The sequence below is a fragment of the Astatotilapia calliptera genome, chromosome 3, assembly GCF_900246225.1.
Source record: "Astatotilapia calliptera chromosome 3, fAstCal1.2, whole genome shotgun sequence".
Classification (NCBI taxonomy): domain Eukaryota; kingdom Metazoa; phylum Chordata; class Actinopteri; order Cichliformes; family Cichlidae; genus Astatotilapia; species Astatotilapia calliptera.
In genome coordinates, this window is record NC_039304.1 from 50,568,861 (window position 1) to 50,594,466 (window position 25,606).

The 25,606-nt window shown below is 41.6% G+C and overlaps 3 protein-coding genes, 1 non-coding gene and 1 pseudogene across 4 annotated transcripts; 4 read left to right on the top strand and 1 right to left on the bottom strand.

The window, feature by feature from the left end:
- Positions 1-2,277: 2,277 nt before the first annotated feature.
- Positions 2,278-3,653, top strand: LOC113019717 (P2Y purinoceptor 14-like). Its single transcript, XM_026163539.1, has 3 exons — positions 2,278-2,382; positions 2,487-2,749; positions 2,942-3,653. The coding sequence occupies exons 1-3, from the start codon at positions 2,278-2,280 to the stop codon at positions 3,585-3,587; spliced, it is 1,014 nt and encodes a 337-aa protein (XP_026019324.1). The 3' UTR covers positions 3,588-3,653.
- A 1,019-nt stretch (positions 3,654-4,672) lies between these two features.
- LOC113019744 (zinc finger protein 239-like) lies at positions 4,673-10,816 on the top strand. The gene is made up of 2 exons (XM_026163564.1): positions 4,673-4,888; positions 9,545-10,816. The coding sequence occupies exons 1-2, from the start codon at positions 4,820-4,822 to the stop codon at positions 10,289-10,291; spliced, it is 816 nt and encodes a 271-aa protein (XP_026019349.1). The 5' UTR covers positions 4,673-4,819; the 3' UTR covers positions 10,292-10,816.
- On the bottom strand, positions 8,858-8,928 carry LOC113019809 (uncharacterized; annotated as a pseudogene).
- On the top strand, positions 8,940-9,045 carry LOC113019805 (U6 spliceosomal RNA). The gene has a single exon (XR_003272112.1). It is a non-coding gene; the product is annotated as a U6 spliceosomal RNA (small nuclear RNA).
- Positions 10,817-15,901: 5,085 nt separating the features above from the next.
- On the top strand, positions 15,902-17,352 carry LOC113019703 (P2Y purinoceptor 14-like). Its single transcript, XM_026163522.1, has 3 exons — positions 15,902-16,009; positions 16,110-16,369; positions 16,551-17,352. The coding sequence occupies exons 1-3, from the start codon at positions 15,905-15,907 to the stop codon at positions 17,191-17,193; spliced, it is 1,008 nt and encodes a 335-aa protein (XP_026019307.1). The 5' UTR covers positions 15,902-15,904; the 3' UTR covers positions 17,194-17,352.
- The last annotated feature ends 8,254 nt before the right edge of the window (positions 17,353-25,606 follow it).

Genomic DNA, 25,606 nt, shown 5'->3' on the forward strand with positions numbered 1-25,606 from the left:
AAGAAATGAAAACAGCAAAAAAAAACAAAGAAAACATATAAATATATATAAAGGTTACACATAACGTGGAAAATTTTGTATTTGGTTGACTATTTCTTTGCTTCTTGGCAATAAATCTTCTGGAAAGCCTCTTCATTCAATTCAACTCAGTTTTATTTATATAGCACCAAATCACAACAACAGTCACGTCAAGGCACTTTATATTGTAAGGTAGACCCTACAATAATACATACAGAGAAAAACCCAACAATCATATGACCCCAATGAGCAAGCACTTTGGCGACAGTGGGAAGGAAAAACTCCCTTTTAACAGGAAGAAACCTCCGGCAGAACCAGGCTCAGGGAGGGGCGGGGCCATCTGCTGCGACCGGTTGGGGTGAGAGAAGGAAGACAGGATAAAAGACATGCTGTGGAAGAGAGACAGAGGTTAATAACAAGTATGATTTAATGCAGAGAGGTCTATTAATACATAGTGAGTGAGAAAGGTGACTGGAAAGGAAAAACTCAATGCATCATGCGAATCCCCCCAGCAGTCTACACCTATTGCAGCATAACTAAGATGGTTGTTCACAGTGGACATAAATGGCTTCTTTTACTCACATTTTGGTCAGAGAAGACCAAAATGTGAACACTGGCATCCTCGAAAGAGTGACCTTTGACCTTTAGATGCAGGTGGAGGTGGAACAAAAGGTGGCTCTTCTATGTTGTGCAATGTGTTTATGAAGTGGCTGCTCGGTCTCTCCAATGTAGAGGTCTGAGCGTTCCTCACTCTCTGCAGACTCTCTTGAGCTTTTCACCAGCTACATAGGGGAGTGTTGTTGTGTTTGTCTTTCTTATCCTCCCTAGTCTGATCTGGTGTCTGATCTTCTTTTCTGTGCCTCCTTGCTGACTTGATGAAAGCCCAATTAGGATAACCACATGTTTTAAGAGCTTCCTTTACATGTGTGTGTTCCTTCTTTTTTGTCTTCAGGGTGTGTGTGTGTGTGTGTGTGTGTGTGTGTGTGTGTGTGTGTGTGTGTGTGTGTGTGTGTGTGTGTGTGTGTGGTTTCCAAACTTTTTTTGCTTTTTTTTTACTCTGGTTTTATGTGGCCTCCTATATACCAATTTAAAATGTCATCTTAAATTGTTCATGTGATTGGTTTACCACAACTACTTTATTCTTCATCTGCCAATCAGCAGCACTCATACAATTGTTGCCTTATTTCTGGAAATGAGAGCTGCTCCATCCAAAGTGGGATGGATGCCGTCTCTCCTAACAAGACCAGGTTTCCTCCAGAAGGTTTGCCAATTATCTATGAAGCCCACATCGTTTCTGGGACACCACTCAGACAGCCAGCAATTTAAGGAGAACATGCGGCTAAACATGTCACTCCTGGTCTGATTGGGGAGGGGACCAGAGAAAACTACAGAGTCCCACATTGTTTTGGCAAAGTTGCACACCGATTCAATATTGATTTTAGTGACCTTGGCGTGACCAGGTGTCATTACTGCCGACGTGAATTATGATTTTACTGAATTTACGTTTACCCTTAGCCAGCAGTTTTAAAATTCCCCCAATGTCGCCTGCTCTGGCCCCTGGAAGACAATTGACTATGGTTGCCGGTGTCTCTAGCTTCACATATCTCAGAAGAGAATCACCAATTACCAGAGTTTGACCTACGGCGGGTGTGTTACCGTGTGGGGGAAAAGAGTTAGACACATGAACAGGTTGGTTCATGTGTCTAAATTTCCAGCTCATAGGGTCCCAGGAAGCCTGCCATGACTGCCCTTCACCGCCAGGCCTGGTGTCAGTACCATGTGCACTGGAACGTGAACATATAGAGGAACGTTATGTTCAGCGATGAGTCCAGGTTCTGCCTACAGCTCACTGCTTCAGCTTGTGCTTAATGGATTCTTATAAGATTCATGAGAGGGTTGACTCATCTTTACTAATCAATGCTTCCTTCCACAACTACAGACTGTACACAAAAGATGGTGTCAGTGATTTCTGTATTTGCATTTAAGTGTCTCAATTTTACTTTCAACACTACAAGAACATATGGGTGCATCACATAGAAACTAAATTTAATTAACTGTCTAAACCTTCACCAGAAGAGGTCATATTTCAAAACCACTGTCTCAAAGAGAGATGTAGCATAATATTTAAAGTTTGTCTGACACTGATTTAACAGATAACTAAAATGCTATGAATAAATATTGTTTCAAAGAGAAACCTAGCATTTATATACAGTTTAAAAGAGTGTTTTATTAAGTGTTTTTTATTTCATGTCCAGAAACATGATTTACTCAAAAAACGAGACATCGGCTTCGGACCAGAACTGTGGTAATGTCGACACATCAGCCAACCCTTTCTTTATGCTGGTCTACAGTATGGTGTTTCTGGTAAGTTTCAAATAATCAGATTGTGGGTTTTTTAAGGAACTGGTTTAAGGTTCTCTGTGCATCTACAAACGTCCTGTTCTCTCGTCCTCTCTGTGTCTCTACAGGTGGGTTTACTCCTCAATGGCTTCATCATGAAGTTTTACTGTTGTCGGGCTCGGCAGCAGGCATCCAGCAGCTTGATGGTCTACCTGAAGAACCTGACAGCTGCTGACTTCCTGCTCTGCCTCTCTCTGCCACTGCGCATCGCCCACTATGCCATCAGCAGCTCTGCCATGGTTCAGCTGCTTCACTGCACAGTTGGAGCTTCTGCTTTTTTCCTCAACATGTACGCCAGCATCATATTTATGGCGTACATCGCCGCCAATAGGTAAGAATCTTTATTGATTTCAGACTGTAGTTCATGACAACGTAAAAACTAGATTAAGTGGTTAAGTACACACCCTGTGCTCCTCACAAAAGCATGAATGTACCCTTTTCTGGCTCAGTATTTACTTTTGCAATTTTGGCACTGTTGTGATTAGTGAAGTTGTATTCTGCCTCCTTCCTCTTCTGTCTGCAGGTATCGGAAAATCGTACATCCTTCAGGAACTGTACGAACAGTACGAACTGCGAGAATCATCTCTGTCATCACCTGGGTTATTCTCCTGGCTCCAACAATCACTTTTATCAGCTTTTTTATCAGCTCCAAGGAACCTTTGACCTCTAATTACTGTGTTGATTCCTTTAGTTCATCAGTCAGCCTGCTGTACAAAATCCTCCACACCTTCTCTGCAATCATTGTCCTCTTGGTCTTCATATCCATGGTCTTCTTCTACTACAGCATCTCCCGCAAGGTGTTGCAGTCACAGCAGAGGCAGCTGGCCTCCTCTGGTTCTGAGAAGCTGGTGAAGTCTCGCAGGAACATGTTGGTGCTGGTCAGCATCTTCTGCGTTTGCTTTGTCCCGTATCACCTGGTTCGTCTTCCCTTTGTGTTTCTTTCGACCAGCTGCTCTGTGGGTCGAGTTTTGTACTACCTGCAGGAGGCGGCCGCCATGGTGTCAGTTTTCAACGTCTGTCTGGACCCTGTTGTTTACTTTTACCTCTGTAAGACTTTTCGAGCTCAGGTGAGAAAGACGTCCAGGAGGACCAACATCCAACAAGCAAATGAGGAGAGCGAGAGCAGCAGGGAGCAGCTGGACATCATTACATCAACACCAGTGATGTAAGGCAACATACAGCATTTGAGAGTCCGATTAGTGAAACCAGTATCATGGATCCCCGTCCTCATGAACCACAGGACTTCTTCTGTGCTCAGATATCAACATGAGGCTGAACTCAGCACAAACACATAGTGTCAGTGTTTTTGTTGCTAGCATTCAGCTTTAGCATGAACAAAGTGAACCAGTGTGTGGTCAGATTCATACAAACAAAGCACATCGTTAAATATCTGTCTCTGGAAACAGTTTTAACATTTACACATATCCAGATGAGCTTTTTATCTTTCAGCAGTAATCTGTATATTTCATTATGAAAATCCAAGCTTGTAAAATGTAAAACTGCTTATGCTTATAAAGAAAATATCTAAGATTTCCAGTTTGTTCTGCTTCTTTACTGTTTTTCCACAGATGCTTTCACAGGTTTGTTCTGCACTGAAGCTAAAATCCAATTTAATGTTTTAATGTTTTTTTTGGTTCTTTCAAACAATAATATGTCCACGTTGATCAAGCTGCACCCTTCTGTGACTCCCACCCACTGATGCTTTTTTCTGGAGCATTTACTTCTCCAGTCCACATAAGAAGTGTATTATTCTTTAGATGTATTTAAATATATTTTAATCATACATCTTGCACTAGTGAGCTAAGGGGGGGTAGAATTATACCTTTATGATTAGCTACACTAATAATCTGCATGAGAACAAAGAGCTGCACATGAGTCTGAAGAATCTAATCTTGTCTGATAATTTTCTGCACTGTTTTCCTTCTGATTAAATTAGAATAAAGTTTGTATTTTTGCCTTTTAACTGTTACCTGATTTTATGATCTCATTATCTCTGAGAGCAGATGTGCTCTTACTGTAGTGATTCTTTGTCTTTTCTGGACATGTACACAGATTTTGAGCTTTGCTCGGATTTTTTTTATTATTTAAATAAAGAAACTTCTCACTTTAAAAGTCTTATTTGAAGTTATTTCTTTAAACTCTAATTCTGAACCTCGAGTCTGTGAAACCTTAGAAACCTTGAGTACAGCGCTCCTGTCATGAAAATGCCTTTGTGTCGGTTAGCAAACACCGCGGGATCTGCGTCTTTATCACATTAACGGGAATTGGGGGGCGGCTCTTAATTCTCCGGCACGCGCTTTTTGGTGAGTTCGCCAGAACGCGCTGGAGATATCAGCTGTCCGGTGTGCTTTCCTGCCATAGACCGAGTGCGCTGCTGCTGGATTCACACTGTAGGACCGGAATGATGCAGGAGAGCCAGGAGCCAGAGCAGCAGACTGCTGGAGCCTCCGCCACCTCCTCAGGAGCCCAGGTCAGTAAGCAGGACGCGTGGGTTTATATCTGACCCTTCTCGGTGTGGGTGGAAGAATACACGGCAGAAACACCGTGTACAGTTGACTCTGAACGGCTAACTTGCAACAGGCATAGCAGACACGCACCCTGGCTGCCGTGGGAGTTTTTAGATTTGTTCTGTGCTTTCTTTACGGTAGCTTGTGTCGAGGTGATGCAGCCTTAAACACGAGGGAAAGTAATGACCGTGATAATGATGTTAATGATCCAGATAAGCCCCGCGGGGTCATCGTGCAGGGCTCAGCAGGTGTGCAGATAACAGAGAGTATGGGCTCAAATTGGAGTCATAAATATTATTATTATTATTTGCTTTTAAGTTAAACACAGCATGCTTATACAGATTTAATTGAGGACAATTACTACATTTGGCATTTGTGAACTTATTAGCATGAAAAAAAGAAAAAGGAGCGATAAGAAGAAAAAATTCTAACAATGTTAACTAAATAAAAAGTAAAATAAAATAAAATAAGAAAATTCACGTGGAGTGTGAGGCATGAATTATGATTAGTTAGTTTTTAGGAATTCTAGAAATGGCTGCCAAATCGTACTTGCCAGTTTCCCTTTTCTATCAAATCTTATCTGTTCCCTGGCCACAGACACCATCTTATTAAGCCATCTTTTAAACACGGGGCCAAAGAAGACCGCCACTGTAAAAGAATAAGTTTATTTCCAGCCAGCATACCCATTGTAATTATCTGTTGTGAAAAGGAAAAAGATTTGATTGATGCAAAGGATCCAAGTATAGCCAGTGTACCATCAAGTGGTACTTTTTTTCCTCAATTGGTTTGAAAACCATGTGAAAAGCTCACTCCAATGCCAAAATAGATGTGCAAGGGAACCTTCACCGATATTACATCTGTCACATAAGAGGGATACAGAATTATAGATCCGGTTAAGTTTAGAATAATTTAATCTGTGAATGACTTTAAACTAGATTAGTTTATATCTGGCATTTATTGAGCCTTTCTGAATATTAGACAAACAGTTTGACCATTGGTCCTCAGACAGAGGAACACCGAGGTCTTCAGTCCAGTCGTCATAAATATGTTGCGTAGTTCTGAAATGAGTTTTGTAACTTTTCAAACCAAAAGATTTTTGTAAATAATTTTTTGCAAAATATCTCTGACCACTAGACTCTGGGAACACATTGTTGTTTTTGTGTGTAGTCATTTCCATCATTGAAGGAGGCGCTCTCATGAATCATCAGGTGACACCAATGACTGGACGACATCGATTGGTTAATCTGGTGATGTGATATTTTCAGATTGCCACCTAATGGAAAACACTGAAAACCATGGCAAGCCGTGCCAACCCAAACCGAGTGGGTACTAATGGAAAAGGGCTAATACTCACCGGGGGAGTGTCTAGTAATGATTAAATGCAGAGATGTGTAAACACTGAGTGAAGAAGAAAGCAGATGCCTCCACCTTTGGCCTTTGTGTGGTGCTCTGAAGCACTGGAATCCACTCGGCTGCAGCCCAGCTTTCTGTAAAAATTACTTTTGTAAACATCAGCTACGGCTTTATTCTGTACACATTAAGCTCTTTATGAACCGTGAGAGGGACTCCACGGAGGCCCCGGCTCACGGGGAGCTTAGATTGTTTTCCATTTCTGGTACTCGCTCTCTGCCAGTAGCTGTGAGGACAAGGTAACAGTGTTTGTGTACAGAACCAAAGCAGGCTTGACTTCAACAGATTTCCTACTTTGTGATAGAACATGTGACAAATGGATATATGAGAGAAAACAAAGTTAATGTATTGACGTTCATTAGTAAAATAATAATTGACAACAGGACCAGGACACTCATCTCATTTTAGCTCAGTGTTCACTGTTGTTTACAGCCAGGAAATAGAAAAAAAAAGCTTTATATCATGTACAAATTTTTATGAATGATAGTCAAATGTCACAGCAATATACTAGACCTTAAAGGACACAAGTACCAAGGTTAGCTAAGCATTTGACCTTGGCCTTCTCTGTTAGTGAGCAAGGTCAAAGTTAACCTTGAAATATAATTTCAAACAACCATATCGAGTAATACATGATATGAAAGGGCATGGAGAGAGCTGTGCTACACACCTTTTAGTTTTTCATTACAACACATTACGATGTCACAGTGTTAAGAAATATATTCTAAAACACTTCTTCAGTAAAGACTCAGAGAAGAGAAACACACAGAACTTCTTGCTAGCAAGGGCAGCCTCCAGACTGAGAAAGTGTGTGTGTGTGTGTGTGTGTGTGTGTGTGTGTGTGTGTGTGTGTGTGTGTGTGTGTGTGTGTGTGTGTGTGTGTGTGTGTGTGTGTGTGTGTGTTGGTCTCGAAGTCCAGCAGTTCATCAAAACAAAAAGCACTTAGACTAAAACAGATATAGCTACGTTAATCCTACTGTAAAACAATAAGACAAGGTACGACCTCTTCCCATACTCCCAGGATGTAGGTGTGCATTCCACACCAAGCCTTTGTAGCCTGCTAAAGATCACACATCCTATCACTACACAATTGATTATATGCCTCTAAGTATACATGGTTGAATATTTCCTAATACAAATAACTACATGCAGTATTCTACCATATGCAAACTTGTATCACTAAAAGATTATACTGACTACTAAATACAATTTATCATTGACACACAGTGACCCATAAAGTTAGACACTGCAGCTTTTTGAAGCCAAAGATTTCAAAGAATTCTGCCCCAGTCATATGTGTAAAGATAAAAAAAATTATATATATATATATATATATACCATTTTAGCATGTAAAGTCAGCGTCACACTGATTAGGATAAAGGATCACCTGCCAACTTTGTATATTTAATATTATAATATTCATAATAGGTACTGTTGCCCTTAATACAGTTTTCTGAATAAATAAGTTAAGTTTAATAATATAATTATTATGAAATTATAACTATGGTAATAATTATGAAAGGATTTTTCATAAAAAAATTAATGTGTTGTTAAAATGAATAATTCATTCTTTACATACGTTTTAGATAAAAGGAAAATATCGCTAAAATGTATTTCCTGTTCTGACGGCACACTTCCGATTTTGGTCAAGCACTCAGTTTTTGCTGAGAAACAGGCTCCATGCTAGTGATGGTAAATTTGATTCTTTTTACTGAATCGAGTTTTAATGAGTCACTCACCAAAGTGAATCGCGTTTTTTGATTCACTGAGTCAGTTGACCAGAGAGTGCAAAAAAATGTACATTTTCACTCAAACTTAATTTGTTTCTCTTTGCATGTAAATCCTACTGCTAAGATGAATGATTCTAAAAGAAAACAACTATTTTACAGAGCAAAAAAGAGCAAAAACATTTCTAAAATTAAGCAATTTCCTATCAAAATTGCTTAATAAACATTTATTTTGTTTATTTTTATTTTATTAGTATTTTCCTTAAATATGTCAAATATATATTTTCTCATTTAAATGTCCACTGAGCTGTGAGCCAGGGGGCGGTAATGCGCCTTAACATTGGTTGCCAACCAAGAAGAAGAATGAGGGAGGGGGTGAGTGAGTGATTCGTTTGCTCTACGATTCAACACAGGGGGGAGGGGGTGAGTAGCTCAAATGTGCTGTTCTATGTTAACAGAGCGATGCTACTGTGAACCGAGGAGCTATTGTCTTGATGTGAGCTTCAGGGTTTTTTCTTCCAGTTCAGAGCAGAAATTTTTTTTGTTAAGATACTGGATGTTGTGTTTTTCTCCACAATTTTAATTATAAGCTAGATACATTGCTGCTAACAGCAACAGGGATGAGTCAGTGAGTCAGTTGGGCTTGTGAATCATGATTCAGGAGTCAGTAAAGTGATTCTCGAGTATTGAACGATTCGTTCATGATTCGCGCATCACTACTTCACATGCTAAAGGCAATATGGAGATGTAATCAGATGCCATCTACTCTGAATTATCAGGCTGGAACGCTGTAAGTTACCTTACGCAGGGGCCATGCTAATATTCTCTGTATCGTATCCAATTTAGTGTACGCGCTTGCCGAAACAAGCGAAACAACAGTGCTTGCTTCAGCAAGTGCGTACGCTATATTGGATACGATACAGAGAAGATTAGCATGGCCCCTGCGCAAGGATGACACGCAAATTTGTGAAGTGTAAGTTACCTTATATGACAGTTTATACAGATAGCTTTGGATATTATTGCATATTTTGCTAACATGAATGTGTTAGTGAGATTAATGCTCTTTATTGATGTAAACACGATTCTACCTGTTGAGATGGAGTTTATTTTCTGTCATTTCAGTTTTCACCAAATGTTCATGGAGACAATTAAATAAGCTGCAACTAAACTCCAGGGTCTTCATTTGTGGTTTAACTTGGGGTCACCGACATCCTTGTTGAAAACACTACAGGCACTTTTTTTGTTTGGGGTATTTAAAACATTATTTTTCGAAACAGAAGTAGGACTTCACACTGACACACAAAGATTAAGATATTACACAAAGAATTTCCATGTTAACACTGCTGACCTCAGCATGTTTAATAAAAACACCATAAAACATCACAGTTTTAGAATAGATCTCTCTGAGTGCTTTTGTTTTACTTTTTTTGTTCCTTCATTGACTCCAGCATCACTGCTCTCTCTTTCTGTCTGCTGTTTATTCAGAAACAGAAGAAGACTGGATGTGGTGTGCACCAGTGCCAGGACTGCAACAAGACCTTTAAGTCAAAACACAATTTAAAGCTTCACCAGAGAATTCACACCGGAGAGAGACCACACAGCTGTGATGAGTGTGGAGCAGCTTTCAACACTTTAATCACTCTACAAGTCCACCAGCGCATCCACACAGGAGAGAAACCCTACAGCTGTGAAGAGTGCGGCGCAGTCTTTGCACTTTCAGATACCCTGAAAAAGCATCTCCGTGTCCACACTGGAGAGAAACCCTATGTTTGTGACGAATGTGGCAAACGGTTTACAGAGTCCGGCTCCCTCAGGGGCCATCAACGTTTGCACACTGGAGAGAAACCATATAGCTGTGACCTGTGTGACAAAACCTTTGCATACCTGGGGGCCCTAAAGACCCATCGCCGTAGCCACACTGGAGAGAAGCCATACTGGTGCGACAAGTGCAACAAAACCTTCACTCAGCGGTCCAGTCTAAACCTCCACAGGCGTGTGCACACTGGAGAGAGACCGTTCTGGTGCGAAACATGCGGGGAAACGTTTGTTTGGCAAAACAGCCTGAAGGAGCATCAACTCTCTCACACCGGGTACCCGTGCAGTCGCTGTGGGGACGTGTTCCCTGATCGAAGCCTTCTGTACAATCACAACCTTGGTCACAGGTGGAGAGATAAACTGGTCAAGAGAGCAATGCAAAAGAAAGCTGAGGCTGGGAATCAACAGCCTGTGTAGAGGTTTCAGCTTTTGCTTCTGTAGCAGGGGCAATAAGAACTGACTTGTGGGCACGACCTTCAGACTCACCGTCTGATGACAAAACTGACCTCAGTCCAGCCCAAGCAGGAAAACGGATGAAGGGTATGGAGTTTTTTATTTGACAAATGATTAAAATTCCTTTTTAATGCTTCTGATTTCAAACTAAGTTTTGTCAGCTTGATAAAGAAATGACTGAAACACTTGTGGGGCCTGTTTAGTGAACTGATGTTGATCTTAACTGATTTCATTTTACTCCTTTTCTTAGTTGAAGCTTATTGTTCTAATCGTTTTTGCTGCTTTAACCGTTTTTGATTTTATTTTGTTGTTTAGGGATTTACTTTTAGGTCTTTTATTGCTGATTATTTTCTTGTGTTCTTTTCTTCATGTTTCCTCTTCTGATTTGTTTAATTTAGGTCTATACAGAGTCTTTAAAGGTGAGCTTTTATGCTTTGTATTTGCACCTGGATTAAGATATCCTCTCTAAATAAAGGTTTTCTTTTTGAATCCTTCCTGTTTCTTTTATGCAGTGTTCCACAGTCATAGGTCGTGTCCAAATTCATGGGCTGCATCCTCCTGAGGCCGCATTTGTAGACCGATTCCGTCACAGCGACGCGCCGAAGGCTGTCCAAATTCGTAGACTCCTCCGAATGCAGCCGACAAATGCATCCTCCTTTTCCCCGAATTTGAAGGATGGGTCGGGTGTGTCCTGTGTGGTCCACCATATCCCAGAATTCATAGCGCGGCCCAGCCAAACTCCAGTTTCCAACAATGGCGGCCGCTACTAAGTTTTAAAATTACTCTTACTAATCTTTCTGGGTCACAAAATAAACTTTTAACATTTTCAGGCGAGAAAGTAGCTGTGTAAATATTAAATATCTGCTCGGTTTATCAAGATATCGCATATTTGCAAAAGTGCTTTGACGTTTTCGGAGCATCTGCTACCCACCAGCTCGATAGCTAGTCGGGAGCTCGAGGGTCACTGAAGCCGCCGAGAACGGCACAACTCCCTGCACATCATTTTCAGATCACCGTGAACTTTCGCTACTCCGGTTAAACGTAATATATAAGTCACTTAGATAACCTAAAAATGTTATTGTTGGGCTTTTTTCAGTGTTTTATTTGTTCGTGAGTAAATCGGTTTGGCTGAGATTAAAGTTATTAGATTAGATTAGATAAAATAAAACTTTATTAATCCCCCGGGTGGGTTCCTCCGGGATTTTCGCACAGCTGAATAAACGTCAAACAAAAAACTGATTAAACAGAAGTGAGAGACTGTTGAGAATTTATGCCAGTGTCCTGTTATATTTTAGACAGCAAGGAGCAGACGGCTGAGTTTATTAAACTCCACCGAGACAGCGGTGACGCTAATCAGAAGGCTAGACCGTCCAATTTCACGGCCGTTTACTTCCGGCCTACCCGACCTTCTGAGGACCCGGCCCACGTAGACCGCGAAGGCCGGGTCCTCAGGAGGATGCAGCCCATGAATTTGGACACGACCATACTGGCTCATGCAGGTGGCAGAAACAAAACTATCAGGTACTCCTGAGAGAACAGGGCGGAGTCTGGAGAGATGAAGGTGATGTCTATCAGAGTTGTTACTCAAGCTTTCACTGAAGCTTCATGTATCATAACTGATGGAGAAATAATGACTTTTTTATTTCAGTTTCCTCTTGACTTTTATCTTTAAGGCTGCAAAGAGAACAACACTTTGGTCAGTGTGCTGATGTTTATGTTGCTGAGTCAGTATTCATGTTGCTGCTGACTAAATGCAGAAATATCAGCATGGAGCAATAACCAATAATGTTATGAGCATCATTCCAATATCTGATCAGCAGCCGCAGTCACAGGTCAGAGGAATGGACACATTTATGTAAGATGATGTTCTGAGCGTTTTAATAAACACTGAAAGAAACAGAGGGTGAGCAGAGCAGGTTTCCACACTCTGACAAGACTTTGACTGGAGACATTACAGCTTCTGCTGGAGAGGAACATTTAAGAGAAGAGTAACAGCGACGTGTGTGTGTGTGTGTGTGTGTGTGTGTGTGTGTGTGGCTTGAGCTACAATGAACCAAATAACAGCTGGTGAGGTGGTAACCACTGGGAACGCGTCCTCACGGTTCGTGTTGTTTTCTGGGTAAATGCTTGTTCAGCATAACTGAAGAAGCTGCACTAAAAGATGAGGATGATGTTCAATGGTGGTGGTGACACATACAGGTTAATATTTCACTGCTTTCTGTTTTAAATCTTCCTTCTGTTAAACTCTTAGCTGTTTTCTTGAGCTGCACAGCTTCAACCAACATGAAATCAAGATCATCAAAATGTAATGACCTCGACAGGAAATCTGCAGTGAGCCAGATGTGTTTTAATAAAGTTTAATGAAAGAATCATTGTTGCTTCAGGATGTTACAATCAGTCACTGACAGTGCTGATTTAAGAGAAAATATCAATCCAGACTTATTTTTTTTAGCTCCAGAAATATGCAGGTGTTCCAAGCATTTCTATCTCTGTAGTTGAATTGATAAGGGATTAATGTTAAAATGAATCTTCATGTGAAACCCCCCCTCCCCCCAAATCTAATTGAAGTAGAATCACATAAACTGATTGTAACATGAATTATAGATATAGATCGATATAGATAGATAGATATATCGATATAGATATATCTCTCCATGTGTGATTCAATGTTTATATATGATGATAGAGAGAGAGAGAGGCGGGCGGCTGGCTTTGGATGATTAAATGTCAACAACCTAAATGAATGTGGGGGTGGGGTCAGTATAAAAGTGAGGAGAAGATGGGGTCTTCCCTTTTATCTTCTGCAAGATGACCAATTCTGAATACTGGATCTAAGAGGTTCACAGTTAAAAGTTCCAGCAGAGACGCTAACAGCAGTCAACCTGTGAATTGATAAGCCAAAAATTCCAAAATCATCTCCTGAGTTTTAAGGTGTTTGATGGCTAATTCAGAAGGATTTTGATCTACAGCATACTTCCACTGGATGCCCAGCTGCTTTCTTGTTGGGTGATTATCATCTACACAGAACAATAAGAATAAGAGCACCTTCAGATCTGACACTGCTCATCCCTCCTCCAGCCTCTCCTCACTACAGATAAGAACAAGATCAGCATTAACTCAGAATAGTAAAATTAGATAAGTATGGTTTAAGTGATTTTCTTATTGTTATGTGATTTTTATTATTTGATTTTGATTTTGCTTTGGAAAATTAAAATTTCCTGCAATTAAATTCTAAATTGTGGACTTCGGCCTTTTAACCTTTTTTCCAAATTGTAAAGAAAAAAGTCTGAGTGTTATTCTTTAAATTTGATTACAATTTTTTTTCCTTGGAGTCTGCTGTCCAGGCTATTAAAATCATCCCAGAAATAACAGAATCAATAGGAGAGCACTTCCGTCATCAGGTGGGACTGATAGGATTCGACCTGCAGGCTTAGCAGGTTACCTGGACCATACTGAGATAGTAGTGGGCGAGTCCCCTCACCCACATCAGCTCCAGCTGAACCCTACATGATCTACTGGGTAAGACTCACAAGATCAGAGATTAGGACTTTTTAATCAGAGAGCCAAAATCAACTTCCTGCATCAGGGATTCTTTGGGGCTAAAGATCAACAGCTTAAAAGATGACTTTTAGCACTGAAATATTCCCTCCACACATCTGCATCAGAACCACAGCTGTCTTCTGCCTGTATCCAAGATGCAGATCTAATGATACTATCATAAAGTTGTAATTGACAAAGGGTTAGGGTGTCCTGGTGCCAAATGCTCAAATGTGAAGCTGAGACACTCAATGGACAAGTGGAGAAAAGAAGATGCCTTTTATTTGTTAGTCTCACAAACAGAACAAAAACATCAGAAGGAAATCACATAACAGGGGCTGTCAGCTCTGTAAGCTCACAGCAAAGGACTGAGACACAAGTTAGAAAGAGAAAGAGACAAAAAGAGGACAGTAAACTGGTTTAAATAAGTCCATGTTTACATTCTACACTAGAAAGCAGCTGAACAATTCAAAGGTTTATTTTAAGTATTAGACTCTAGAATCAGAGCTTTGCTGAAGCTCAGAGTTGATGATTGGCGCCTGTGATTTTCTGTGTGTCAGCTCGTCCTTTAAAAACAGTTTTATGTCTCGCAGGTTTTTGCATGTTTCTATGTTGCACCACACCAGCTACTTCCTCCTGCTTTTTCCACTGAACTGATGAGTGACGCTGCGATTTCTCAACACAGGTCTGGTTAAAACTTACGCATACTGTGAGAAATCAGAGCTGCTGAAACCTGCTGAGGAAATAGGAAATCCTTTCTTAATGCTGCTCCACAGTGAGAACAGTCAGACCAGATTGTCAGACCTCAAAGGCCCAGAGGTACAGCTGCAGGTGGTGTCAAGGGAGCTTGTAGTGCCACTATTCATTCACACACTGGTGGAGACAGCTACAGTTGTAGCCACAGCTGCCCTGGGGCAGACTGACAGAGGCGAGGCTGCCATATCGCGCCATCGGCCCCTCTGGCCAACACCAGTAGGCGGGAGGTGAAGTGTCTTGCCTAAGGACACAACGACCAGGACAGAGAGCCCGGGGATCAAACCGGCAACCTTCCGGATACTGATGCGCTTCCCAACCCCCTGAGCCACGGTCGCCCGATTAACAGCAAAGACAAAGAGGAAATATGGTAGTGGGCAGGGCAGTGTGATCCCACTGTGTATTTCCTGATCTACATCATACCGTCACACTCAGAACAGCTGAAGCAACTTTTCCTCCTCTCAGAAAGCTGCAGAACCAGAGTGAGTCCTGATATTTCTCATTCTCACATCTTTCATACTTCTGATAGAACATAAAAGCCATTTTAAACCAGTCCTGACTAAAGGAAAAAAGGAGGTAAGGCTTCTGCTAGTGTTCAGGAAGGTAATCTGAATATATGAATACAAATCTTCTTTTGACTAATGCTCAGCATTTCCTGGTGCCAAGTGCACTGACAAACTACCTCACACTTAAATATGCTGAAAATGTTTGAGAACACTAATTTTGCTGGTTTCATCTCTCAAGAGAGAAAAAAGCACCTGTATAGTCGACATTTACTGTTTCAAGCAAAAAATGATAAGCAAACCAAATACAAACAAACCAGAGATCAGTCAGGAGGGAAATAAAGAGAGAAACGGTCTGTGACCACCTGCTAAATTGTTACACTGCAAATAAGCTCTACTTGAAATAAGCCAAATATTCTTACATCTGACAAAATTGTCTTGTTTTGAGATAAAAATCTGCTAATTGGGGTAAGCAAAAGTTGCTTGGCTAACAACAACACAATTTTGGCGATGAGTGCAGATTCTGCCTACAGTTCACCACTTCAGCTTGTGCTTAATGGATTGTTATAAGATTCATGAGACGGTTGACTCATCTTCACTCATGAATGCTTCCTTCTACAACTACAGACTGTACATAACATGTAGCACAATATTTAAAATTGGTCCAACATTGGTTTAACACAACAAACCAAGAGACCGTGGAGGTGAATCATTTCAAAGATGAACCTAGGATTTTTACACAGTTTAACTGAGTAAAGTGGATTTATTTTTCAGCACAAGAACCATGGTTGCCCAAAAAAATTTGACTTCATCTTTGAACCAGACCTATGACATTGACGATACATCCATGAACCCTTACTTTATGGTGGTCTACAGTCTGGTGTTCCTCGTAAGTTTCAAATTATCCAATTGTGGTCTGTTAGAAATTGGTTTATGTGCCGGCGCATGTACCAATCCTTGTGCTTTCCATCCACTCTGTTTATTTTCAGGTGGGTTTACTCCTCAATGGCTTTACATTGAAGGTCTATCTTTGTCGAGATTGGCCTGAGGTATCCAACAGCTTGATGGTCTACTTGAAGAACCTGACAGCTGCTGACTTCCTGCTCTGCCTCTGTCTGCCACTCCGCATTACCTACTATGCCAGCAGCTCTCCCATCATTCGTAGGCTTTACTGCAGCTTTGGAGCTTCTGCCTCCTTCATCAACATGTGTGCCAGTATATTATTCATGGGGTACATCGCTGCCAACAGGTAAGGAACCTTTACTTATTTAAGGCTGTAGTTACCGATAATGTAAAAACTAGATTAAGTGGTTAACCACTACCCTGTGCTCCCGACAAAAGCATGAATGTATCCTTTTGACTTAACTGACTTCTTCAGATTAGGCACCTTTAGTGAAGTTGTATTCTGCCTATTTCTCGTCTCTCTCCAGGTATCTAAGGATCATCCATCCATCAGGAACTCACATGCTGCAGACACTGCAGACTGCACGAATCATCTCTGTCATCACCTGGGTTTTTCTCCTGGCTCCAACAATTGTATATATCATAATTTTTTTCAGCTCCCAGAAACCTCTGACCTTTAATCCTAGCCGCTGCGTTCACCTGTTTAGTCCATCAGTCAGCCTGTTGTTCAGAATAATCAACACCTTCTCTGCCTTCATCTTCCTCTTAGTCTTCATATCCATGGTCTTCTTCTACTACAGCATCTCCCGCAGGTTGCTGGAGGCACAGCAGAAGCAGCTGGCCTCCTCTGGCTCTCAGAAGCTGGTGAAGTCTCGCAGAAACATGTTGGTGCTGGTCAGCATCTTCTGTGTTTGCTTTGTCCCATTTTACCTGGTTCGTCTTCCCTTTACGTTTCTGTGGAGCGATGACTCAGTAGGTCCAGTATTGTTCTACCTGAAGGAGGTGACCACCATGGTGTCAGTTTTCAACGTCTGCCTCGACCCTCTTGTTTACTTTTTCCTCAGCAATACTTTTGGGGAGAAGGTGAGAAAGGCAACCTGGAGAGCCAAACATCCAACTACAAACGAGGAGAATGAGAGCAGGAGGGACAAGCTGGACATCATTACATGAGAACCAGTGACTTCAACCAGTTAGTTGTGAAAATGTACATTTTAGATTTCAATTTTGTTTTACAAGTTGATAAAACCAGTGTCATGGACCTTTATCCTCGCAAACCACAAGTCAGAAATCAAAACAGAGCTAGAATCAACATAGAAACATTTCCACAGAGACGGCATCAGTGTTTATGTTTCTAGTTTTCAGGAATGAGCTCAAAGGCTGATTTAGTATGAACTGAACCATTCTGTGGTCAAATTCAAATGTTGTTCATATGGTTCTGGCTCTTTGGCTCACATGATTTAATGATTTAATATTTTTAGATTTAGATACAATTTAGTATTGCATTTTACGTTGCTGAGTATGTTTGCGAATTTCTAGTTTATGTGCTTTTGTTTATTAGGTTACCTTTGTGCCTTTGTCTTCATCTATGTGTCCTTCGCTCCCTCTCTATCTGTGTGTCTTCTTTGCCCTTCAGCTCTTAGTCGTGTCCTGTTCTGTCTCCCTCTTTTGTTACCATGCTTCCCCTCCTTGTGTTTCATTCCTCTTCTCCCCTCTATGTCATGTGAATCCATGTCTGTTTCTTCAACGAACCCAGTGTCAAGCTGTGTGTCTTAGTCTGCGGCTCAGTGTGTTTCCGGTTTTATTTTGCACCCTGTGTTCAGCGGGTTCAGTTTTGCTTCCCTCTGTCTAGTCTACTGCTTGTGTTCCCCATCTGTTTCCATTTCCCTCCCTTCCCCCAATTTCAATGTAAAGAGGAACTTTTATCCCGTTCAGCAGTAATTTGTACAGTTCATAATGAAAATTAAACAAAAGACAATGACTGAATTCCTTTTGCTTATAAATAAATAAATAAATAAAAAAAAACATTTATAACCCATTTTCCTACTTTAGAGTTTTTCCACAAATATCTCAAAGTTGTGTTATGTAATGTAAAAATAAGTGTGAGCTTCATGTTTTTGGCTTAAATAAAGACAAAATAAAATAAAAAAAAATGTTTTGAGGTTGGTGTGGTCAAGTCAAGTTGAGTTTTATTGTCAATATATACTCAAGTATGCAGTGGGATAAAATATTGTCCTCCTGGATCAAAGGTGCAAACTGTAAAACTAAAATTGAAAAATTAAAAATTAAATTATACATATATACAACTTTACAGAATACAGAATAGATAAACTAAATACAAGTACAAAGGCATTGTACTTGAATAGAGATAGAGTAAGAATAGAAAAGAGTGAGAATAAATACATTAGTACCCTACATCCTGCACCTTTTTCACTTCTGTTTAGCTGAAGACTTTTCAGGGAGTTTTTTGGACTTCCTGATAATAATGGATTACAGTAGTCCAGCCTGGAAGTAATGAATGCATGAACTAGTTTTTCAGCATCAGTAAGAGACATTCTAATTTTAGAGATGTTGCGCAAGTAGAACAAAGCAGTCTTACATATTTGTTTAATATGTGCGTTGAAGGACATGTCCTGGTCAAAAATGACTCCAAGGTTCCTCACAGTGTTACTGGAGGCCAAGGTAATGCCATCCAGGGTAAGAATCTGGTTAGATACCATATTTCTAAGCAGCATAATGAGAGGCTGCTTTCTCTCACACATTATGTTCACTTATTATCAGCACATGTTGTTGTTCTGTGGAAGCTAACATCTTGTAGTTTCTGACACTTTGCATGTTTAGCATGAGGCTAAAATTCCCCCTCAGTGGGTCACTGGTGACCTGCTGGATGTTCAGAGGTTCATTAAATCCAACATGACTAAAAACTCAAATGTCAAAGGAAATAAACAAAAATATTTAAAGTCAATCATTCTGATCATAATTGTACTTTGACCTTTAACCTCTCTGCTCTGTGTTGTTTCCTCTATCAGACAAGAAAATCATCCCAGCTGAGTCTGGACAGGACGTCATTCTGACATGTCGAGCTCCAAACAACAAGACCAGAGTTGTAGAGTGGAGTAGAGCTGAAATGAAGTCAGAATATGTGCTTTATTATCAGGATAGTCACTTTTATCCAGGCAACCAGCATCCATCTTTTAAGAACCGGACAGACAGATGAAGGATGGAGACGTGTCTTTGATTCTGAAGGATGTGATGGCTAATGATGCTGGAACATACGAGTGTGGTGTCTTCATGGATGGAGCACACTCATTGGAGTTAAGCATCATCTACCTGGTTGTTCCTCCAGGTGAGTGAGTAGAGTTGAGTGTGTGTGTGATCAGAGGTGAAGCTGCTTCCTGGTTGTTGATGTTTGTTTCTAAAGATGTTGTTGATGAGACTTTGTAGAAAGCAGCTGGTCTGAGTGATGTGATCAGAGTGCAGTAGATAATATCTGAGAGCAGTTTGAAGAGGAAATGGATTCTGTTCTGTTCTTCACTCATCACCTACCTGACAGCTGACACCTCACATGTGTTTCTCACCTGCAGGTCAGACAGAAGGAAAAGAGAAGACAAGATGGAAGATGGAAGAAAGGAAGATGACGGAGTGGGTGGATCTGTTGGAATTATTGTTGGTCTGTCAGTTTCTGCTCTGCTTCTTGTTGCTCTTGTTATTGTTTTTCTGATCTGCAGAAAATATTAACGACAGAATCGGGATTTTATCTAGCATCCTGTTGAACTGCAGCAGGTTGAAATGTCTCAGAGCTTTTTACAGCTTTGAGTCTGCTGCTGCTGTTCAGAGTTCTGGGTATTGTCAGTGTTTTAAAGTCATGCAGAAACAGATGTAATGAGCACAGACAGCAGGCCTACAGTACTGTATGTCTATTTCACTTTTACTCAAGGTTTTTGTCTTGAGATTTGAGTGTCTTACTGATCAACAGATCAAACGGCCCCTTTAGACTTTAGTATCACATCCCTGCTGAACGTCAACAGTGAACTTTGCATAATTTGCATCTTTTAATAAATCTAGTTTGTCAGATCTTCCAGCTACATCATGTGTTATGACCCAGGTCATTGTTGCCGTGTGGTGCTGTTACTCGCCACACCATGCGGGGGCATTGTTTGTACTCTGTGATGTCTGTGTTATGTAAGTTTCCAGGTGGAGGCTGACCATTGGTGGAAGAGGGAATGAGGCCAGCTACAAATTGGGACCCGCCAGTCCCTCGTCCTACTTCCTGTTTCCAGAGCCATTGCGGGGGGCGTGGTATGAAAAGGGAAAAAAAAACCCAAAACACTTGGACACTGCTAGCACGGTGCACCCACAGAAACGCAAAGCAGGAAATGAAGCATAGCTGAATATGTTTCCAAACCAACTTCCTTCCAAGCCAAAGACTAGAAAATATGGTGAAGCATATCTTCCCTTTGGCTTCACCTGCACAAGTGCCAAGATAGGTCTCCCCTATCACACGCTGGGCTCTCCAAATCACGGACAAACAGTATCCCACATTCTTCATTTTAGTTCACAGACACTTCTTGTAATGACTAACTACTCCTGACATTTTGGAGATGTTAGCTCTTTATACAGTAAAGTTACAGCGGGATACAAATAATATCAGGCTGATCCTGCCATGATTTGTTCCCCCGGTTCAAATCAAAGACAAACAGTATCCCACAGTTGTTTATGTTTTTGAACCCATTTTACACAGAGAGGCATTTTTTCTTGTAAAACAAAGGAGGGGGGGGCAGAGCAAAGAAAAAGTTTGGGAACCATTAACTGGAGATGTAAGAAGAGGAGTCAAGAGAGGAATCAAGGAAACGAGGATTTAAGCGCTACAGCTACGGCTGTGTTTACAGTGTTCTTCACGTTTGATTTTTATGCTGACTTTAAATTCACAGTATGGACCAAAGTGACAGACTTTGAAAGACAGACAGTTTGACACGCTGTTTAAAGAGTCTTCCTCCCTCCTTTCTCCCTCCATGGTTGTATGCTGTACCTGTGTGAAAGGATCACATGTGCAGCCTCCTCTCTCCTCTGTCCTGCACATGTTTTTCTAATACATCCTACAAGATGTACAACAACATGGCCTACTGACCCTGATTTTTGGGTCACAGTGGGAGAAATGAGAGAACACTGATGATCTATTTGTATCCATGTTAGTGTTTAAAGCACAACATTTCCCTCTAGTGGCCATATGTAAACCATGAGGGTGGATGGTGTTAATGTAAAATGTGATATATTTTCTCTTCCTTTTCCTCTTATGAGGTTAGAATGAAGGTGAACATCAAAGTTACAACATTAAATTGTATTTTTGCTTCTTTATCTAAAACTTGAAATCTTTCTCTGTTGTAACTTGGAAATGGAAATTAGCCCTTGGCTATAATCTGGTATGTTTACATTCATGTAATTTTTTTTTTTTTTACATTTAACATGCACTGTCCTAAATAAATAAATAAATAAATAAATAAATAACTTGTGTGTTTAATTGCCTTGGACGCCTGCCACAGAAACAGCGTTCATTTCACTGAAACAAGATTTGTCAAGAGCCACAGACCTGGCAACACCAAATTATGATGAACCATTCTACCTGGATGTTTCTGAAACACACAGAATCGTGAACGGTGTGCTGTTACAGAAAAAGGGGGGCGGCAGAGATGTGCTTGTGTATGTCAGCATAAGACTGAACTCAACAGAAGCAAGGCATCCTAAATGCACACAACACGCAGCTGGGGTAGCTAAAATAATTCAGGAAACAGCACACGTAGTGAGAGAACATCCACTAAAAGTACAGTGTAGTGGCATATGTCAACTCACAAGCATTCACCATGACACCACTAACACAACAGAGATTGAGTAAAGTTCCAAATCTGACATGAGGGGATCAATATGGCAGATTTAATGGGGTCAGGGGAACCACATGACAGAAAAAGCAGAAGCTGAAGAAAAAGTGACAGAAGACTTAAAAGCAGAACCTATTCCTGGAGCTGAGGACTGGTTCACAGACGGCTGCTGCCATCATGATGAAGAAGGACTGAAAGCAGGCTATGCTGTGGTTTGCAGAAAGGGAAAGCAATATGAGGTTAAAGAGGCAGGAAGAGTTGAGGGGCAGCAGTCAGCCCAGAGAGCAGAAGTAATAGCCCCGATTAGAGCTTTGAGATTGGCCAAGAATATGAGAGTGAACATTTATACTGACTCAGCTTATGCTTTTTGGGCAGCTCACATGGAGCTTGCTCAATGGAAGAGGGCAGGCTTCAGAACGGCAACAAATACTCCCATTTGCCATAAGAAAGAAATGGAGGAACTGGAAAAGGCTCTGGACGACCCAGACGAGGTAAGTATCATAAAATGCAAAGGACACTCGCAAGAAATCACAATGGTGGCAAAGGGAAATAGGAAAGCGGGTGAAGCCGCAAAACAAGCAGCAGGTTACAAAGGACGCAGGCAAATTGGTCAGGTAACTGCTGAAGAGGAACCTTTCTCGTTTGGCTCTTGGCGAAGGCGGTCGCACTTTTCTCCTCTCCTCCTTCCCCTTATCTTCCCTGCTTAGCCTCTTGTGTCCTTGTCTTGTCTCGTGTGTATTACTTTCCCTCGAACAGTCTCTCACTGTCGTTCTCTAAAACCCAAAAGAGAATTATGGATTTGATCAACTGGTCTCTGAATGCTATTGACACCCTTTTCTCAACGAGAAGTCTGGGTTCGGGAGAGCCCGAGTGCCCTGGAGGGACTTTCCCTGCCGGATACACGATGGACGGGTGGCAGAACTGGAAGATCATGTGCCTGGCGGGACTGTCGATCGAGGACGCTGAACATATCTACCTATTCGGAACCATGATAACAGGGTTCTTGCTGATCAGAGCTGGCTTGGCCCTGGCTTATCGGAGAATTAAGAGCAGAACCGGCTGTTCAAACCCCCCCAAGGCTGCCCGCTGGAATCAAAGCGATGGGACGAGGCACGACCTCTCACAACGACCGCAGCATGGTTAACACCTTGGAGACGCTTACAGCTGCCGTGAAGACTCAAACTAACACCATTGAACGTATGATGGGATACATCAGAGAGGGGCCTGCTCAAAATGAGACCCTTGAGCGAAAGTTGGATCACATCGCAGAACGGATCACTGCAGTTGTGGGGTCTCAGAATCAAAAGAATGACAACACCACGGAACAGAAGTTTGATACCATCATGGGGAGGCTCGCGGTTCTCCAACGGGAGATTGAGAGACCAGTGTCGGAGTGTTAAAGAACAGCTTTGAAATTCTCCTGAGCTGCTCGCATAAAAGAAAAATCAACAACATCAACATGCGGACACCACGGCGCCAGCTGCACGGGCCCAAGGCTGGAGCCGAACAAAAACTCCCTGATAACGACTGTGTGATGACTATTCTTTCCATCCCATGCAAGGCCACCTGGGTTGGCTAGCAGACTGTTTACTTAGCCTGATAGGGCGAAGGACGCTGTCTCAGCTGAACTATGGACACGCACACACATACACTTACACTAATGAGCACTCACTCATCCCCCCTCCCCTTCCAATGCCTTCGATGCTTGTTGCCTTCTGGGAACACGAGGCGGGTCTGGGCCCGCGCTGGAGAGTTGGCACAGTGGCAGGATGGCTGCTGTGTTGCCTGGAATTACTCCTTATCCCCTACCCAACCCTGTTGCTGGTCACGTGCTCTATAATGTTGTACTGTGGACATTTATATGCTTTCTGTGCAGAGGAGTTTTTTTGTTTCCTGTTCTCATGCTGTCCTCCTGTAGCCCAGCATGAGTAGGGGTCTCTTTTTTTCCTCTTGTACTTTTCCCATTGTAGTGTACATTTCAGTGGTTTTTCTGTAATGCAACCGTTCTCTGACTTGTATCCCCATGTGATGTCTGTGTTGTGTGTGTAAGGTCAGGGGGCGGGTTCATTTCACTGCAGGGCAACCTGCATGTGGCGAATAAAATTTGAACTTGAACTTGAACCAAGCACCAATGTGTTGGAAGAAGCCAGACAGGCTCAAGAAGAAGCAGCCCCAGAGGAAAAAGGGGTGTGGCAGAGCCGAGGAGCCCGGAGAGAAGGAGGTCTGTGGGGAGCAGTCCAACTGAAAGGAAAAGACGACACCTGGTTCCACTAGACGCAGTGCGCCACAGCAGACGACAGCCTGGTGGAGGAAAAACCAACCACATGATGAAGGGAAACTGATAAAAATGCTTCTTACAGGCTTAGGTTTGCTATATCAAATAATATTGGTTATGGCTGTGCGTTACCTTGTTTATATGTTGCAGACCGCTGTTAAGGGTTCAAGATTGAGGAGGAGAGTAAAAACAACCATGGTCCAGAAGAGCTTGGTCAAACAACTGATTTAATGACCACACGCAGTGTGGTGAGATGTACACTGCAAAACATCAGCTGTAGATCTCCACCCAAAAAGACACTTCAGATTGCTTTTGATTCATCAGGGTTAACGCCCCCTCATGTGTCATCAGATACAATACATGCATACGTCAAATCAAAACCAGGGCTGGACTGGGACAAAAAATCGGCCCGGGCATTTTGACTAGAGACTGGCCCACCAAAATGTGACGTCATTCAGGGGTAAAACCGCAAAGGATTCTGTGAACTTGTGGCAAGAGGTACTAGCGCACACAGGCTTTCAATTGAACTGAGTTACACAGCGATAAAAAGAAACACAAAAAAAGAGAGGGATATTCCTATGGGTAACTCCAAATAAGAATGTTGATTGTATAAATTATGTCCACTATAATTTGCTGAGACTCTCTAACCTAACCAGAGACGACATGGAGGTGTTTGCGGAACAATTGGGTACGACCTCGCTGATGGGAGTGCAAAATCGAATGGCCCTTGACTAGGGATGGGTATTGATAAAATTTTCACGATTCCGATTCCATTTTCGATTCTGTTTAACGATTTGATTCTTTATCAATTCTCTTATCGATTCTTTTTAAAAAAGGAGAACACTAAGGTCGATTAGCTTAGAACTTTGTTTTATGTCTTCTTTTTGAACAAGATAGAAATTTAGGAGTAACATGGCCTTACAAACCCAACAGTGTGATCTTAAGAGAACCACAGCCTACGGCTCTTCAATGGGGTGTCACAGGGTCCCCTGGGAAAAAAAAAAGTAAATGTAAAACAATAAAATAAATATTCATCTGTAGCCATAACAAAGTATATGTCAGGGTCCTGGGTCTCCTGACCCAGCGTTTTAGTTCTTTGTGATTTTTGTATTATTGTACTTGGTGTGAGTTTCTATGGTTTCTAGTTTCGATCCCTTGCCCTTCATGTTTCTCTGTGTCCCCTCTGTTCTGTGTAAGTCTGTGTCTGCATGTTTGGGTTCCCCGCTGTGTCTCTCGGTTCTTAGAGTCCTCTGCCTTATGGTTTATGTCTCTGTGTTTCTTAGTTGCTGTCTCCACTGTGTCAAGTTCGCGTCTCTGTGTGATCCTTCCTGTTTTACTTTGAAGGTCTGTGTCTTATGTGAATGTGTCCTGCTTTGCTTGTCTCGTCAGTTCTAATTTCCCCCAGCTGTGCTCTCCTTCTGTGTCTCATTCTCCTCGT

Coding starts and splice junctions, on each gene's coding strand:
- LOC113019744 (XM_026163564.1), top strand. CDS start 4,820: ATGATGCAGGAGAGCCAGGAGCCAGAGCAGCAGACTGCTGGAGCCTCC. Junction 4,889..9,544: donor CCACCTCCTCAGGAGCCCAG/GTCAGTAAGCAG, acceptor CTGTTTATTCAG/AAACAGAAGAAGACTGGATG.
- LOC113019717 (XM_026163539.1), top strand. CDS start 2,278: ATGATTTACTCAAAAAACGAGACATCGGCTTCGGACCAGAACTGTGGT. Junction 2,383..2,486: donor TCTACAGTATGGTGTTTCTG/GTAAGTTTCAAA, acceptor GTGTCTCTACAG/GTGGGTTTACTCCTCAATGG. Junction 2,750..2,941: donor GCGTACATCGCCGCCAATAG/GTAAGAATCTTT, acceptor TTCTGTCTGCAG/GTATCGGAAAATCGTACATC.
- LOC113019703 (XM_026163522.1), top strand. CDS start 15,905: ATGGTTGCCCAAAAAAATTTGACTTCATCTTTGAACCAGACCTATGAC. Junction 16,010..16,109: donor TCTACAGTCTGGTGTTCCTC/GTAAGTTTCAAA, acceptor GTTTATTTTCAG/GTGGGTTTACTCCTCAATGG. Junction 16,370..16,550: donor GGGTACATCGCTGCCAACAG/GTAAGGAACCTT, acceptor GTCTCTCTCCAG/GTATCTAAGGATCATCCATC.